The 14,457-nt window shown below is 47.1% G+C and overlaps 1 protein-coding gene across 7 annotated transcripts in view; it reads left to right on the top strand.

The window, feature by feature from the left end:
* The window catches only part of EIF2AK4 (eukaryotic translation initiation factor 2 alpha kinase 4), a 105,875-nt gene that overhangs the window by 72,492 nt on the left and 18,926 nt on the right, over positions 1-14,457 (top strand). For all 7 annotated transcript variants that reach the window (XR_007128570.1, XR_007128569.1, XM_047736212.1 and 4 more), the window contains 8 exons: positions 1,531-1,580; positions 2,513-2,681; positions 4,080-4,196; positions 5,938-6,003; positions 8,496-8,666; positions 9,031-9,165; positions 12,737-12,844; positions 13,457-13,585. Coding sequence is in view for 5 of the 7 variants with exons in the window: in XM_047736212.1 (XP_047592168.1) it covers positions 1,531-1,580; positions 2,513-2,681; positions 4,080-4,196; positions 5,938-6,003; positions 8,496-8,666; positions 9,031-9,165; positions 12,737-12,844; positions 13,457-13,585 (945 nt within the window). In the remaining 2 variants the exon portion in view is untranslated. The remainder of the gene's footprint in view (positions 1-1,530; positions 1,581-2,512; positions 2,682-4,079; positions 4,197-5,937; positions 6,004-8,495; positions 8,667-9,030; positions 9,166-12,736; positions 12,845-13,456; positions 13,586-14,457) is intronic.

Below are 14,457 nucleotides of genomic sequence, written 5' to 3' on the forward strand. Positions count from 1 at the left end.
GCTTCTGATCCCCAGGGTTCCTTTTGACGGCAGTGCTCTGATGCGGGTTATCCGCTCACATAGTGTGGCCTACCAATGAGCCCATCTGCAGCCCTGTCCATGCATGAGACAGACAAGAGCTTCATTCCTCTCATGTACAGAAAACACTGACATGTGGAGAGATAACCAGGCAGTTCTCAGAGAATGCACAGGGCTGATAAACTCGTGAAGCAATGTTCAGCCTCATGCATAATAAAGAAGGTCAAAGAAAAGGTATCTCAACTTCACCCATTGGATTGATAAAAGTATTTAAGTTGCTATACTTAAAACTGGCTGTTTATTCTTTCGACGTTAGACTGAAGTGCAGGTATTTTTAAGATACATTTATTGGAGAGAGATTGAGGGAGCACTAATGGAGGGGTGGAGCAGAGAGCGCAAGGGAGCGGGGAGATAATCTCAGTCAGACTCCTGCTGAGCACTGAGCCTGATGTAGGCCTGGATCTCATGAAGGCCTGGATCTCATAACCCGACGTGAGCTGAGCTGAAGTCAAGAGTCAGATGCTCAACCTTCTGAGCCACCCAGGCAGCCCTAAAGCGCAGATTTTTAAACACCCGCTTGCTTTCCGAGCTAATAGCCATTCCCCCCAAATAAAAAGTACACTTTCAGAATTGGATCCATCGTTAATGGTATGATGCTAGATAATCTGACAATAATTCCATAAGTTGTGGTTATTATTAGTGGGTGGGTAAGAATTTCACCTAGAAGACCGTGGGAAATCCGGGAAGTCACCACGAGCGAGAAGACCCATTTGGATTGGATTATCATAAATGACACTTGAAAAAACATTTCAGTTATTTACATAATCCCATTATTTACAGTAGCCAAGGTGGGGAGACAGTCCAAGTATCCTTTGATAGATGAATGAGTGAAGATGTGGTATATACATACAGTGCAGTATTATTCAGCCAAAAAAAGAATGAAATCTTGCTATTTGCAACAACGTGGATGGAGCTAGAGGGTATTATACCAAATACCGTAAATCTGAGAAAGATAAATACTGTAGGATTTCACTTCTGTTTGGAATCTGGAAAACAAAAAAACTCAGACTCTTAAATACAAAGAACGAACCGGTAAGGAGGTGGGGTGGGTGGGGGATGGACAAAAATAGATAAAGGGAGAGAAGAGTTACAGGTAACCAGATAACTGGCACTGATTTTAACTTGGCATAATAAAACTGGACAGAGCACGTTTAATTAGAAGCAAATTTTTCTCAAATTTAAAATCCCAAGAAATGCCATAGTAAGTAAGGTCAGTGGCGCTCCCAGCAGTGGGGTCGGCTGCTGACTGACCACCTCAGGAACGTTTCAGGGCCCACGAATGGCAAAGCCATGCACTACTCTGTGAATTTCCCAAAACCACAGAGTTGTACCTTTTAAAAGGGTAGACTCTATGCTCTGTGAGTTCTAGCTCAACAAAACTGTTAATTAAAAAACCCAAAGGAGAGGTTGTTGGCACATTTTGAGGTTGACCTTTGAAACTTTGTGTTGCAGATTCCTTTTGCAAGATACGTGGCAAGAAATAATATATTGAATTTGAAACGGTACGAAACTCGGGGGGTTTCATCTGGTGGATGTGGGAGAGAAACCAAGGAAGGATGTTTTATCACTTGGGGTTTGAATTTTGGGTTTAAAGTAATGAGTTTGGAACAACAGTCCTGATGCCCAGCCGCAGTCCCCCTTTCAGGGGTGACAGAGACTCATGGCCTTCCCTTTAGTGGACTTGCAGCTGTTAGGTAGGTTTCCTGAAGCCCCTTCCGTCTGTTCTCTGCCTTCTAACATTCCCAACCAACAGAACTAATTACTTTGCAAGTGGTTGCTTGACAAAAACTGTAGGGCTGTTTTTGATCACGGATGGCCCCTTTTAAAACTTAATGGGAGGGACAAATGGCCGGCAGTCTCCGTGTAAAGCCTGCCTCCACAGGTACTGAACAAAAGCCACCTGTAGAGAAACGGAGTGAACCCAGCAGGTGTGCGTGCGCCTGCGGGCAGTTAGCAGCAGAGGAGGGTTTTCTGTACGTTTAGATCCCTCAGCGGTCAAGCAGCAAGAGCTTCATAAATGGAAGCCGTATTGTTGTCAACAAGGCACCCTCCTTAGAAGGACCTTTCTTACAGCGAAGTCAGAGCTCTTCCTGTCCTTTCTCTTCTCAGATGCGAGTGACAGTTAATTATTAATAGAGTCCTAAGGTGTGTCCCTGTGTAGAGAGCGAGCACTATAGGTAAAATTATTTCTTGTGTGCAATTTCATCTCTATTTCAAACATTAAAAAAAAAAAATGAAGCCCCATTATTTAATAGTGGCCACCTCTCCCCCTGCCCCCCAGACCCTGAGGAATTGGCAGCTAAATCTGTCTTTAAGGTCTCTTGCTCACACCACTGATTCATTTTCTTCTGTTTCTTTTCTCTTGTTCAGCAGCCTCTTACACATTTGTGATTCCAGGAAGCAGTGACTTGGGATTTTGGGTTTCTCTCTCCAGGTACTGCATAGAGCGCGTGTTCAGGCCTCGAAAGTTAGACCGATTTCATCCCAAAGAGCTTCTGGAATGTGCATTCGATATTGTCACATCTGCCGCCAACAGCTCTCTGCCCACTGCCGAAGTCATCTACACGATCTGTGAGATCATCCAGGAGTTCCCGGCGCTTCAGGTTACTTTCCAGGGTCTGATGTTCCGAGGTTACCATGCTAGAGTCCTTGACCTGGGGAGGGGTGGGGGGCATGACCACAATAGAACTGCCCCCCGACTTGGTACCAGCAGCGGGCCACATTTTGCTAGGATAATGGAGAACAGTTTGATGAGGTTACTTGGAGGTTTCTGTCAGGCTCTCGCCTCTGCCTTGACAGGAGTAGGTTTTGTTTTCATCTGTTCTAGGGGAAGGGTGTTGCTGCGCTGCCCGTTCTTCCACAGTGCAAGAAATTAGCTAAGATTCCTAGGATTTTTTTTTTTTTAAAGATTTTATTTATTTATTTGACAGAGAGAAATCACAAGTAGGCAGAGAGGCAGGCAGAGAGAGAGGAGGAAGCAGGCTCCCTGCTGAGCAGAAAGCCCGATGCGAGGCTCGAACCCAGGACCTGGGATCATGACCTGAGCCGAAGGCAGCGGCTCAACCCACTGAGCCACCCAGGGGCCCCTCCTAGGATGATTTTAGCATGTCCATCCTGTTCAACACTCTCTGTAGCCCCCTCCCACCCTCTGCCCTGGCTCTCCGCTCCCCAACTTCACTTTCCGTCGAGCCGGCATCCGGTGTCGCTTCTAGCCACTGGCTCTCCTCAGCCCTTGCCTCTGGGTCCCACACGGGGCTGCGCCCTCCACCGCCGTGCCTCTCACAGGGTTCCTCCTCTAGAAAGGCTGCCTTCCCAGCCGCCGTGGGGGCCCCTTCTGCCCCAGGAGCCTGCCCCTCTGCCCTCACCGCTGTCGAGGGGAGACGACACATGCTTGCTGAGGGCAGAGCCCACGTGGCCGCTTCTATGAAGAGCCCGCTGCACCCAGCCCAGCGCTCTGCTCGCTAGTCTGAACGCTCGCCCGTTAACCAGTCGTCCCTCCGGCCCATCGTCAACAGCAGTGACTGATGAACCGGCTCCTCTCCCTTGCTGATATCTGTGTGAACTCGTTCAGGTTTTCACCACAGGTGGACACCAGAGTGGTTTAGATACATATAATAAAGGGTTTGAGGGGTGCCTGGTGGCTCATTCAGTTAAGCCTCTGCCTTCGGTTCAGGTCATGATCTCAGAGTCCTGGATTGAGTCCCACATCGGGCTCTCTGCTCAGCAGGGAATCTGCTTCTCCCTCTGCTGTTCCCCCTGCTTGTGGTCTCTGACAAATAATCTTTTTTTTTTTTTTTAAAAGAAAGGTTTGATTATATTCTAGTCTTTGATTATGACAATGTAAAAGGAATGCTTATGAAAAAAAAAAACTAGAAGGCAATGTGCCAAAATTCAGTCCTGCCACAATCACCTGCCTGGATGGTAAGTACGTGATAAGATGCCGGCTTTGGTGCTATACTGTTTTTACGATGAAACTAATTAATTTCTCTGTTATATCCTAGGAAAAAAATTACAGTATTTACTTGAACCATACCATGCTATTGAAAGCAATCCTCTTACACTGTGGAATCCCAGAAGATAAACTCAGTCAAGTCTATGTTATTCTGTATGATGCCGTGGTAAGCGTTTAATTACTTTGATTTGATATTGAAGAATAATAATAGTTCATAAGTGTTTTCTTAGTGATGTCATCATAGAACTGAATTGGGAGTTTTATCTCCTTCCCTCATTTCTCTAAAGTAAAAAAAGACCAATTAGAGGGAGTGATTGTATTGAGAATAAAGGGCTTAGGGCCTCCCCTTAATTCTTCCAGCCCACCTGTGCTTATCCATAAAGTCATTTATAGATGTTGTCATTGGGCTTTTCGGTGGAATCGGGGAAGAGTGGTTTGGACCCCGGTTGGAGCCTCCATTAGCTCCTGTTACCTGTGGTGCTGGTGCAGCAGCCCTTCAGTTACTCTTCCTAACTGAGCCTCGTCGTAGTACTCCTTGCTCTCCAGTATGTGTGCAGGTCCTCTGCAGTAAGTGCACAGAGCCTGGAGGGGAACCACTGAAAATTTTCAGTAGTGTTATGGTGCTGGAATGAAGGTGAATATGTATCTTTTCTGATTTCTTTTCATGTTAAATATTGTGTTTATAATAAATAAGGGGCATCCAGAAGATTCAATCACCTGTAGTGCCAAATGGTCTATGATTAAGGCAGAACAGAGAGTGGAAGTCTGCTGGCTTACTGTTCTCCTTTTTTTAAGATCTTTTTTTAAAGATTTTATTTATTTATTTGATAGAGATCACAAGTAGACAGAGAGGCAGGCAGAGAGAGAGGGGGAAGGAGGCTCCCTCCTGAGCAGACAGCCTGATGCAGGGCTCGATCCCAGGACAATGAAACCATGACCCGAGCCAAACGCAGAGGCTTAACCCATTGAGCCACCCAGGTGCCCCATTTTTTAAAGATTTTATTTATTTACTTAGAGCATGAGAGTGAGCACAAGCAGGGGGAGCAGCAGACAGAGGGGGAGAAGCAGGCTCCCCACTGAGCAGGGAGCCTGATGCAGGACTCGATCCCAGGACCCCAGGATGACCTGAGCCGAGGGCAGACACTTAACTGACCAAGCCACCCAGGCACCCCAGGCCTACTGTTTTCTGGACCTCAAAAAGTCGAAATAGCTTCTTTCTCCTCTGGCAGGTGCACATCAGGGGCCCCAGTTTTACTGTCCGTTTCTCCATGGTGCTTTTCTCCCCAAAGTGCAGCTTCTGCTCAGCAGTAGCAGACACACCGTGTCCATCAGACGCTGGCAGGAACCCCAGGGATTATGCACGGGGGCGTCACGTCATCCTTGCTCATACCTCGCAGCCACAGAGGCTGTCAGCACATGGCTTTTGGTAGAAGGACATGAATCCATTACTTCCTCGCCATCCAGACAGAAACCCCCTGGTTCAACCTGTCCAGTTCTAGGTTGCCTCACTGAATGGTTTTAACTGAATAGCAAGGGCATCCTCCCCCTTTTAATTCTTTATGTCAGGAATTTTCGTATTTTAAGACACATGTTAGGGGTGCCTGACTGGATCAGTCAGTAGAGTGTATAACTCTTGGTCTTGGGACTGTGGGTTCAAGCCCCAACATTGGGTGTAGAAATTACTTAAATATAAAATCTTAAAAAAAAAAGAAAAGACAAATGTTAGTTTTATGTGAATTGGAAGAAAAAATTTTTCTTTAGTCACAGTATTAATCCATCCTTCATGATTTGGAGCAGTTTGTCCAAAATGGAGGGTATATACTTGTCGGAAGTGGCCTGGAGATCATATCTTTACATTCAGGGCCAAATTTGGTGACTCTCGTTGTTCCCTTTCTCTTCCATGGTAGACAGAAAAGCTGACGAGGAGAGAAATGGAAGCCAAGTTTTGTAATCTGTCTTTGTCGTCTAACAGCGTAAGTACCCAGTGATGGCGCTATCGCAGCTTTCTCTGAAACTCTGGACAGCCCTGATCTCCAAGGCAGTGAGGTGGGGCTGCTCCCCAGTGCCTCACAAACAGACTTCCCTTGAGGGTTCATAGGTTCCATGGCAGCCTCAGGGGATCAGGGGAAGAGGGCCCAGTGCTGGCTTCAAATCCTGCCTCCCCACGCTACTGTTCACTGTGGGGTCATCAGTCTGTTCTTTCTTGATCACCAGCTGCTCTGCCCTCCAGAGCCACCTGCTGAGCAAGCGGGTCTAGTACTAGTTGTTCTCTTCTGAAATAGATCCTAGGGGCCTGGGATGAGGCACCAAGCTCTGCAGATCCATCTGGGTTTCCCCCACTACCCAACCCCCGCTGAACTTCCAGCATGTCAGAGTTGAATTAAAGCTCCTGCTTTTCCAGTACATTTCCCACTTCTAAAATCTGGCATTTCATCCCAGTGGCAGTGAGGACTATCTCATGGGGTAAACAAGTGTGTCCTGTTTCTCAGCAGGCATCACATTGGTCTCTGATCTTGGGCATGGTGACCCAAACTTCACGGAGTCACTGGATAGCAGAAGACAGCAGAGATTTCTGACATTTCCCTGAATATTTATATAAGAAAAGCTACTTCTTTAAAACTTCCCCACAACCTCTCTAGCCCTGCTGGGGCACTCCATTACATGACCTGTGATGATCAGCAAATGCATGTATAGGATAGGTTAAAATATGACTGTACAGGGCCGGGCAGAGGCACTCGTTCTTTTGGACACCTACAGTGTGGCTGGCACAGTGCTAAGGCACATAAAGGAGTCAGCTGAAGAGTCCATGGGCTGCTTTCAACTTAATTCATATTGGCCTTTAAAAAGCCCTGGGGGATCCGTGTAGCATCTCTCTACCCTTGGCTTTCTAATCAAACTTGCACACACAGACTGCAGCCCAGAGCAGTCAGCCTGCAGTCAGGCAGGGAAGGTAAACCAGATCACACAGCCTAGGAGTTCTAGAAGTTAAGCCAGGTTAAATTTTAGATGTTAAATATTGGAGGAGATATTAATGGTACCCAAAGTGACCAGTGATAAAATATTTTGATAGGAAGCACAGTATTTACGTAATCCTCTAGACATATACATAGCACATAGCTGTGAGCAGAACTAGTTCCGTGTATAAATAGCACAAAGAATCTGCTCCAGAAACTGCCCAGTCTGGTGATTGCTTACCTGAAGGTTCAAGCCCAGAAAGTTCTTTGAACTAATGTCACATTTCAGATGTATTTCACACTTGCACATGATAGCTGCCTCAGCTGCTCAAATGTCAGCTTCTTTTTGTTGAATTTCTGGTTATCTGATGATGAGCATTGCTTCAAAGTTGGACATTGGATTAGCTTAAAGATGGAAAGATTAGCACCTAATAAAGGCATTTAGTGCTGTCATTATTTAAAAATGGAAACTCTGAAGATACTAGAAAAGGAAGCAGTAATATCGCAAGCCAGTGCCTGGCCCAGTGTTCTGATTTTACAGATGAGGCATCTCAGGCCCAGAGAGATGTTATGACTTGTCCAGAGTCACCTGGAGTTTGTTGATGATGGGGTGAAGACACAGATCTGGAGATAGCGACTCTAGTGCTTCTGGTAGTTTCTTAATGGGGTAATTTAATGTTAAAATTTGAGAAGAAATAGTTTTTAATTTTAAGAAGAAAACCATTTAATACAGTAAAGATATTGAGATGACATTACTTTTTGGACTTAAAAAAATACATGTGGTGTATGATTATTAAACTGATTAAGCTGAGTCTTCATTCAGCTGTTTCCATGCGCCACCTTACCATTGAATAAGGTTATGCTTATATAGTCTTAAAATAGCTATAATTTTGTTTAACTCCCGGGAGCTCCAGTGGAAATTTCTTTCGGGTCAATGACCATAGTTACTTCCTGCTTCCCCTGCTGTGTGCCAGGGACTGGGCCTGGCCCACAGATCGTCTCTAGCCATTGCCCTCGTGTGGAAGACGATGGGTGCAGCAGCCAGGAGCTGGGATGGAGGTGTGAGCCCCAGAGGGAGGGAAGGATCAAGGGGCTGACACCTCCAAACAGAAATTATTCAAGCAAAGGGAGGAGAGGGACTTCTGGCTACTTCCGAGTAGAACTAGAACCGACTTCGCCTTCCTGCGTGCCCATCCCACTCTATCCCCGACCCCCATTTCTGTGTCTGCAGGAACAGAGGTTGATGAGAATGAGGAGGGTAAAGAGGACCAATACTGGCTTGGAAATCTCATCATGGCGGCTCAGCTAGTACAGGGGGCTGCTCTGCTGGGGGCAGCATTCACTGGGAGTAGGTGCCCAAAGCACTCCAGTGAGGTACTTTCACTGGAAGTTGCTGGAAAAGGATAATCCGTAGTCAGGTTCCCAGTGAAGGTTAAAATGGCCTCTGACCAGAAAATCCCTGCTCTTCCCTGCCGTGGATCCAAAGCTAAATGTGCCTCCTTGCTTTCCAGCTGTGTCGACTCTACAAATTTATTGAGCAGAAGGGAGATTTGCAAGATCTAACACCGGCAATAAATTCATTAATAAAACAGAAAACCGGCATTGCCCAGCTGGTGAAGTATGGCTTAAAAGACCTAGAGGAGATTGTCGGGCTGTTGAAGAAACTCGGCATCAAGTTGCAGGTTCGGCAACCGCTGGATTCTCCTGGGAGGGTGGGTGGTCAGTGCTGCCGGCCCAGTGGGAGATGGGGTTTTGGAGTTAATGCTGGGATGCGTTTTCTTCCCCCAGAACACTGCTGTCTCCATTTTGGAACTTCTGATTTCTAGTAACAGTTTTGGCTTCAATCACAATGTCCTTGCAAGCATCGTGATTTCCTGTAGTACAGTGAGTCTGATGATGTCAGTTATCTCCAGCCAAGGGGTGATTCCTGAAGAGAGCAGAGTTTCTTCATCTGGCAGGCTGTCCTTAGACATCTTCCTGATTGCTCTGACCCTACTGACGTAAAGCCTTGCCCTTGACCTGCTTGCGTGGGCTTGCACTTCACAGGTCTTGATCAATCTGGGCTTGGTTTACAAGGTACAGCAGCACAACGGAATCATCTTCCAGTTTGCGGCAGTCATCAGACGCAGGCAGAGGGCTGTATCGGAAATCCTGGCAGCTGGCGGCAGATACGACCTGCTGGTGAGGGCTCACCCTGTATTCGTTGGTTGATTTATTCTGGTTTAATTTCCTTTCTTCCTCAGCCTGGGTGGCTCAGTTGTTGAGCATCTGCCTTCAGCTCAGGTCATAATCCCAGTGTCCTGGAATCGAGCCCCGCATCGGGTTCCCTGCTTAGTGGGAAGCTTGCATCTCCCTCTCCTGCTCCTCTTGCTTTGGGTTTCCTCGCTCACTCACTCTCTGTCAAATAAATAAAATATTGGAAAAAAAAAATTACAGGTTTACAGGAAGTTGCAAAGATAGTACAGAGAGATGTTATGTACCTTTCCGTTTCCTTGAATGGTTAAATCTGGCATAACTGTAATAAAATAGCAGAACCAGGACACAGGACAATCAGGTATACTCTGTGTACCTCTTTGCCATCGTATCATGTGTGTGGAGTCTCGTCACCACCACCACAATCATGATACAGAGCTCTTCAGTAACCATAAAGACCCATGGATGCTGACCTTTACTACTTCAAATGAGGTGTGGAACCTTTCCCTGCTGGAAGTCCTTATACCCATCCCGCCATTTGTAATATAATCGTCTTAAATATTTCCTCTCCATACATTGAGGTCCACATCAGACAGTGTTAGACTTTTTGCTTCAACTGTCCAAATCTGAGTAACTCAAGAGGAGAAGAAAGTCTGTTGTTGTTCACTCAGATTTCTGGTTTCTGATGAGAAATGTGCTGTTGTTTGAATTTTCTTCTGTAGGAAAGTTGATTTTCACTCAATGCTCTTAAGATTTTTTTCCTTTGTCTTTAGTTTGACATTTGATCATGACTGTCTTGGTATGACTTTCTTTGGATTTATGCTCTTTGGGATTATCTCAGCTTCTTGAATCCAGAGGTTTATGTCCTTCTCCAGTGGGGGCCCCCCCATCAAGCCCTAGCACGGTGGCATATGAGAACACTGAGTGGAAGCTGAGACTTTGATACCTGCCTGGGGTAGTGTCCCCCAACCCCCAAACAGTATCAGTGGAGGAGCCAAAGGATTACAGACCCTCACCTCCACCCAAGCAGTAACAAGGCCACCCTCCTGACAGACCAGTAAAGGCATGTTTCAGGGATTTTATTCTAATACCTCTCCCGTCTCACCCTCTTTTTTGCTCTCCTTCTAGGACTCTGATGACAAATGTTTAAGTTTTTATATCCCTGAGGTTCTGGGGCCTTTTGCTTTACAGTCTGTTTTCTCTCTCCTTCAGACTGAATAGTTTCTCTTGTTTAATCTTCAGTTCCACTGTTTTCCCCATTCTGCTTTGAGCCCATCCAGAGGTTTTTTAATCTTCCACTTCTCCACTTAGCCTTTCTTTTGGGAGGGGGGCGGAGCTCAAGCCTATTCGTTATGCTTGTTTCCGAAGCATTTTTGTGATGGTGGCTTTAAAATCCTTGTCAGAGGACACAGACAACATCTGTGTCATCCTGTTTTTGTTATCTGTTGATTGTCTTTTCTTACACATTTTGAGATCTTCTTGGTAGCTGCCATGATGCGTGATTTTCACTGTGTACCCTGGGTATTTTTTTTTTTAAGATTATTTATTTATTTGACAGAGATCACAAGCAGGTAGAGAGGCAGGCAGAGAGAGAGGGGGAAGCAGGCTCCCTGCTGAGCAGAGCCCGATGTGCGGCTCGATCCCAGGACCCTAAGATCATGACCTGAGCCGAAGGCAGAGGCCTTAACCCACTGAGCCACCCAGGCGCCCCTGCCCTGGGTATTTTAAATATTAGGAGACTCTAGAGCTTAACTAGATCTTTTGGTTTAGCAGGCCTCCCCTGAGCGCACACCAGTAGGGGTCGGGGGTACCGCCTTGCTACTGTTGGTTGAGGGTAAAGATTCAGTTTCCTTACCCTGCTTGCTTCAACACTGAGAGGGGTGCCTTGTTCCTGTTTCCTGCACGGTACTGATACTGTGGTGAGTTGGGGGAGAGAAGTGGCGGGAGATTGCTGGAGAGCGGTGAAAGTTCCAGCCTCCCACTCAGCTAGCCACCTTGGACACCATCCCCACAGGGAGGGTGGCCTCATTACTGCTTAGGCGGAGGTGAGGGTTTGTCATCCTTCGGTTCCTGGCCTCCAGTGACACTGTTTGGGTGGGGAGGGATAGGAGGCACTACTCCAGGCAGATAAGAAAGTCCTGGTTCCTGTATGGTCTTAGAGGGGGGTTCCTTACATCTGGGTAAAGGTGTGGGCCCCCACTCAGACTTAGCTGGTGGGGGCAGGCCTGTGCTGCTTCCTGTGGTGTTTGGCTGGAGCATGGCAGGGGTGTTATTTTCGGCCCTGCCAGGTTGCCCCTTTCTTGGTCTTCTGGCCAGAGAGAGCAGATTTCCTGGGGGCCTTTTGTTGGTTCTCCTTGGCATTTCTAGCTTGTCAGCATGTGCTTCCCTCCGATTCTACAGTTCCTGCACCCATGTGTACCCGCTCTTCACTTCATAGTCTTCTTCGTTTGATTTATAAATTAATGTCCAGAATTTTTAGCTGTACTTAGAGGGAGGAGTAGAGAGAATTGTTCCTACCTATCTTGGTCCAGAATCAGAACGTACCTATATAATTTTTTTTTTTTTTAAGATTTATTTATTTGACAGAGAGAGCACAAGTAGGCAGAGCGGGAGGGAGAGGGAGAAGCAGGCTCTCCACTGAGCAGGGAGCCCGAGGCGGAGCTCAATCCCAGGACCCTGGGATCATGACCCGAGCCGAAGGCAGATGCTTAACTGAGCCACCCAGGAGCCCCCCCTATGTAATTTTAAATTATCTAGGGACATAAAGGAAATAAAAAGATATTTTAATAATCTTATTTAACCCAAATATCTAAAATGTTGTTTCAGCATACAGTCCAAATTTTAAAAAAAGTTTTGTTTTTCTGTTTTTTGTTTTTTTTAAGATTTTGTTTATTTGTCAGAGTGCAAGAGCATGAACAAAGGGAGCAGCAGGCAGAGGGAGAAGCATGCTCCCTGCTGAGCAAGGAGCCCGATGCAGGACTCTATCCCTGGGATCATGACCTGAGCCGAAGGCAAACACTTAACCAACTGAGACACCCAGGCGCCCTAAAATTTTCAAAAATTTTGAGCTATTTTACTTTTTTTTTCTAAGCCTTTGCAATCAGTGTATATTTAACCCAGTATACCCCAAATACTACTTCAGCATGTAATCCTACATCTCAGTATGATTAGTGAGCTATTTTGTATCCTCTTTTTTTTCCATTCTGAGTCTTCGCGACCTCTGTGTATTTAATACACAGCACATGTCAGTTTGGCTTAGATGGATTTCGGATATCCAAGCCACATGTGGTTGGGTGGCCGCCATGGTTGGCAGTGCAGCTCTAGGTGCAGCATTTGTTCATTTTTCCCAAGTTGGCACGTGTGCATGCTTTCATCTCTCCCTCCCTCGCCCCTCATTCTCTTCTCTCACTGGCACTCTCCCTACTGCACACATACTTAGTTTTGGTTGAACCCTTTGATGGTAAGTTGCTGACAAGCGTGTGCACCCTCCAGTCATCGCTTTGCTTGTGAGGACAGTTTCTTCTCTCTTTCATAACCGTAGCTGTGCCTCTCTTCCCAGATTCCCCAGTTTAGAGGACCACAGGCTCTGGGACCGGTCCCCACTGCTGTTGGGGTGAGCATAGCTATAGACAAGATCTCTGTGGCGATCCTCAACATGGAAGAACCTGTAAGTTCCAGTTTGGCTGCCAGCTTTCCAGTGGGCGCTGGGTGGCGTTTCATTTTAGAGTCCTGTATGTGGAGCCCTGGATGTGGCAATGGACTGAGGCTTTGGGAGGTTATCTTTGTCACAATAGACAAGCCTAGGACTTGGCGTCTGCCCTTGCATATAAGTCCTTAGCCTCTCGCTGGGGGACCTCAGACAGCTCATCTGTCTTTGCCTGGCCTCGCTCACCTCATCTTTGATGCACCCTTTAAACGTGAAGTGAAGCTGTTGGCAGAGGCCTTTCAAAGCCCCTTGTTCAGAAATCTGGCTGTGCTCTACAGAGCTATAAATGGTTCTTTATCCTTTTTGTTTCAGACAAAAGCAGTTTTCTCAGAGGAAAAGGGTATCTTCCTGGTGGCTTAGGATAGCTGAAGTCTAAAAAGACTAACATAAGAGGTTTCTGTCATTTTTTCTATGATGATGTTGACAATGTCATTTTGAAGCCCAGACTTCCGTTGCTTACAAGATTTCGAGCTGCCTGTCTTCACATGAGTGCTGCCTCCCTCCTGGTGCCGGTCCCACCTACAGGTCCACAGTCTCGCTCCTCTAAATGTCACTACTCTCTTTCTGATCCAGGTTACAATCAGCTCTTGTGACCTCCTGATCGTAAGTGTTGGCCAGATGTCCATGTCCAGGGCCATCAACCTCACCCAGAAGCTCTGGTCCGCAGGAATCACGGCACATATCATGTATGACTGGTCACAGGTAATGAGACACAGAGTGCCCCCGAGTGGAGTGGGTACAGTCCCGGCTGCAGTGACAGGTGGGCCTCTCCAGCCTTAGAGTAGGGTTCCCCCAGACTCGACTTCTCTCCGGTTAGAGCTACTTCCTGTGTTAGTTTCTGATTGTTACAGAAGCAAAAGACCATAGCCTCCGTGGTTTAAAACAATACATGCTGGTTGTCTCGCATTTCTGGTGTTCGGAAGTCTGCTACTGGTCCCGCTGGGCTCCAGTCAGGGTATCTGCCAGAGCCAGTTCCTTCTGAAGGCCTGAGGGGGAGAATCCATTTCCTTGCCTTTTCCAGCTCCCAGAGGCCTCCAGCATCCCTCTGTTCGTAGGCCCTTCCTCCACCCTCAGACTCAGCAGTGTGGCATCTTCTTTCCTCTCTGACCTCCATTTCTGTTTTTCCACCTCTGACCCTCCTGTCTCCTCTCACAAGGATCCTTGAGATTACACCGATCCCACCCAGATGATCCACATCATCTCCCTGTCTCAAGATCCGTAACTCAAGAGTTCCTTTGACCATAGAAGCAAACATAGAAGTTCCAGGGATGAGGCTGGGATGTCTTTGCAGGGCCAGTATCCAGGCTTGTACACTTCCAAAAGGCATTTCGCGTTGAGCCTCTGTGGGTGGCTGCCTCTCCTCAGACTTCTCACAGCAGCCTGCTCTGCGGGTGGAAGTGAGGAAAGCAGCAGCCATGAACCCACCTGTCCTTCAGAAAGGTGGGGAGGGTTTGGGGAGACTGTCTCCCCTGCCACCAGCAGATCACAGAAGGGCATACACTCCAGTTCGCTCACACTCAGGCGCCCCAGAGCAGGAAGAGCCTCCCAGGGAAACAGAACCTTCCCCTGCCCCC

The sequence above is a fragment of the Lutra lutra genome, chromosome 7 (assembly GCF_902655055.1).
Source record: "Lutra lutra chromosome 7, mLutLut1.2, whole genome shotgun sequence".
NCBI lineage: Eukaryota > Metazoa > Chordata > Mammalia > Carnivora > Mustelidae > Lutra > Lutra lutra.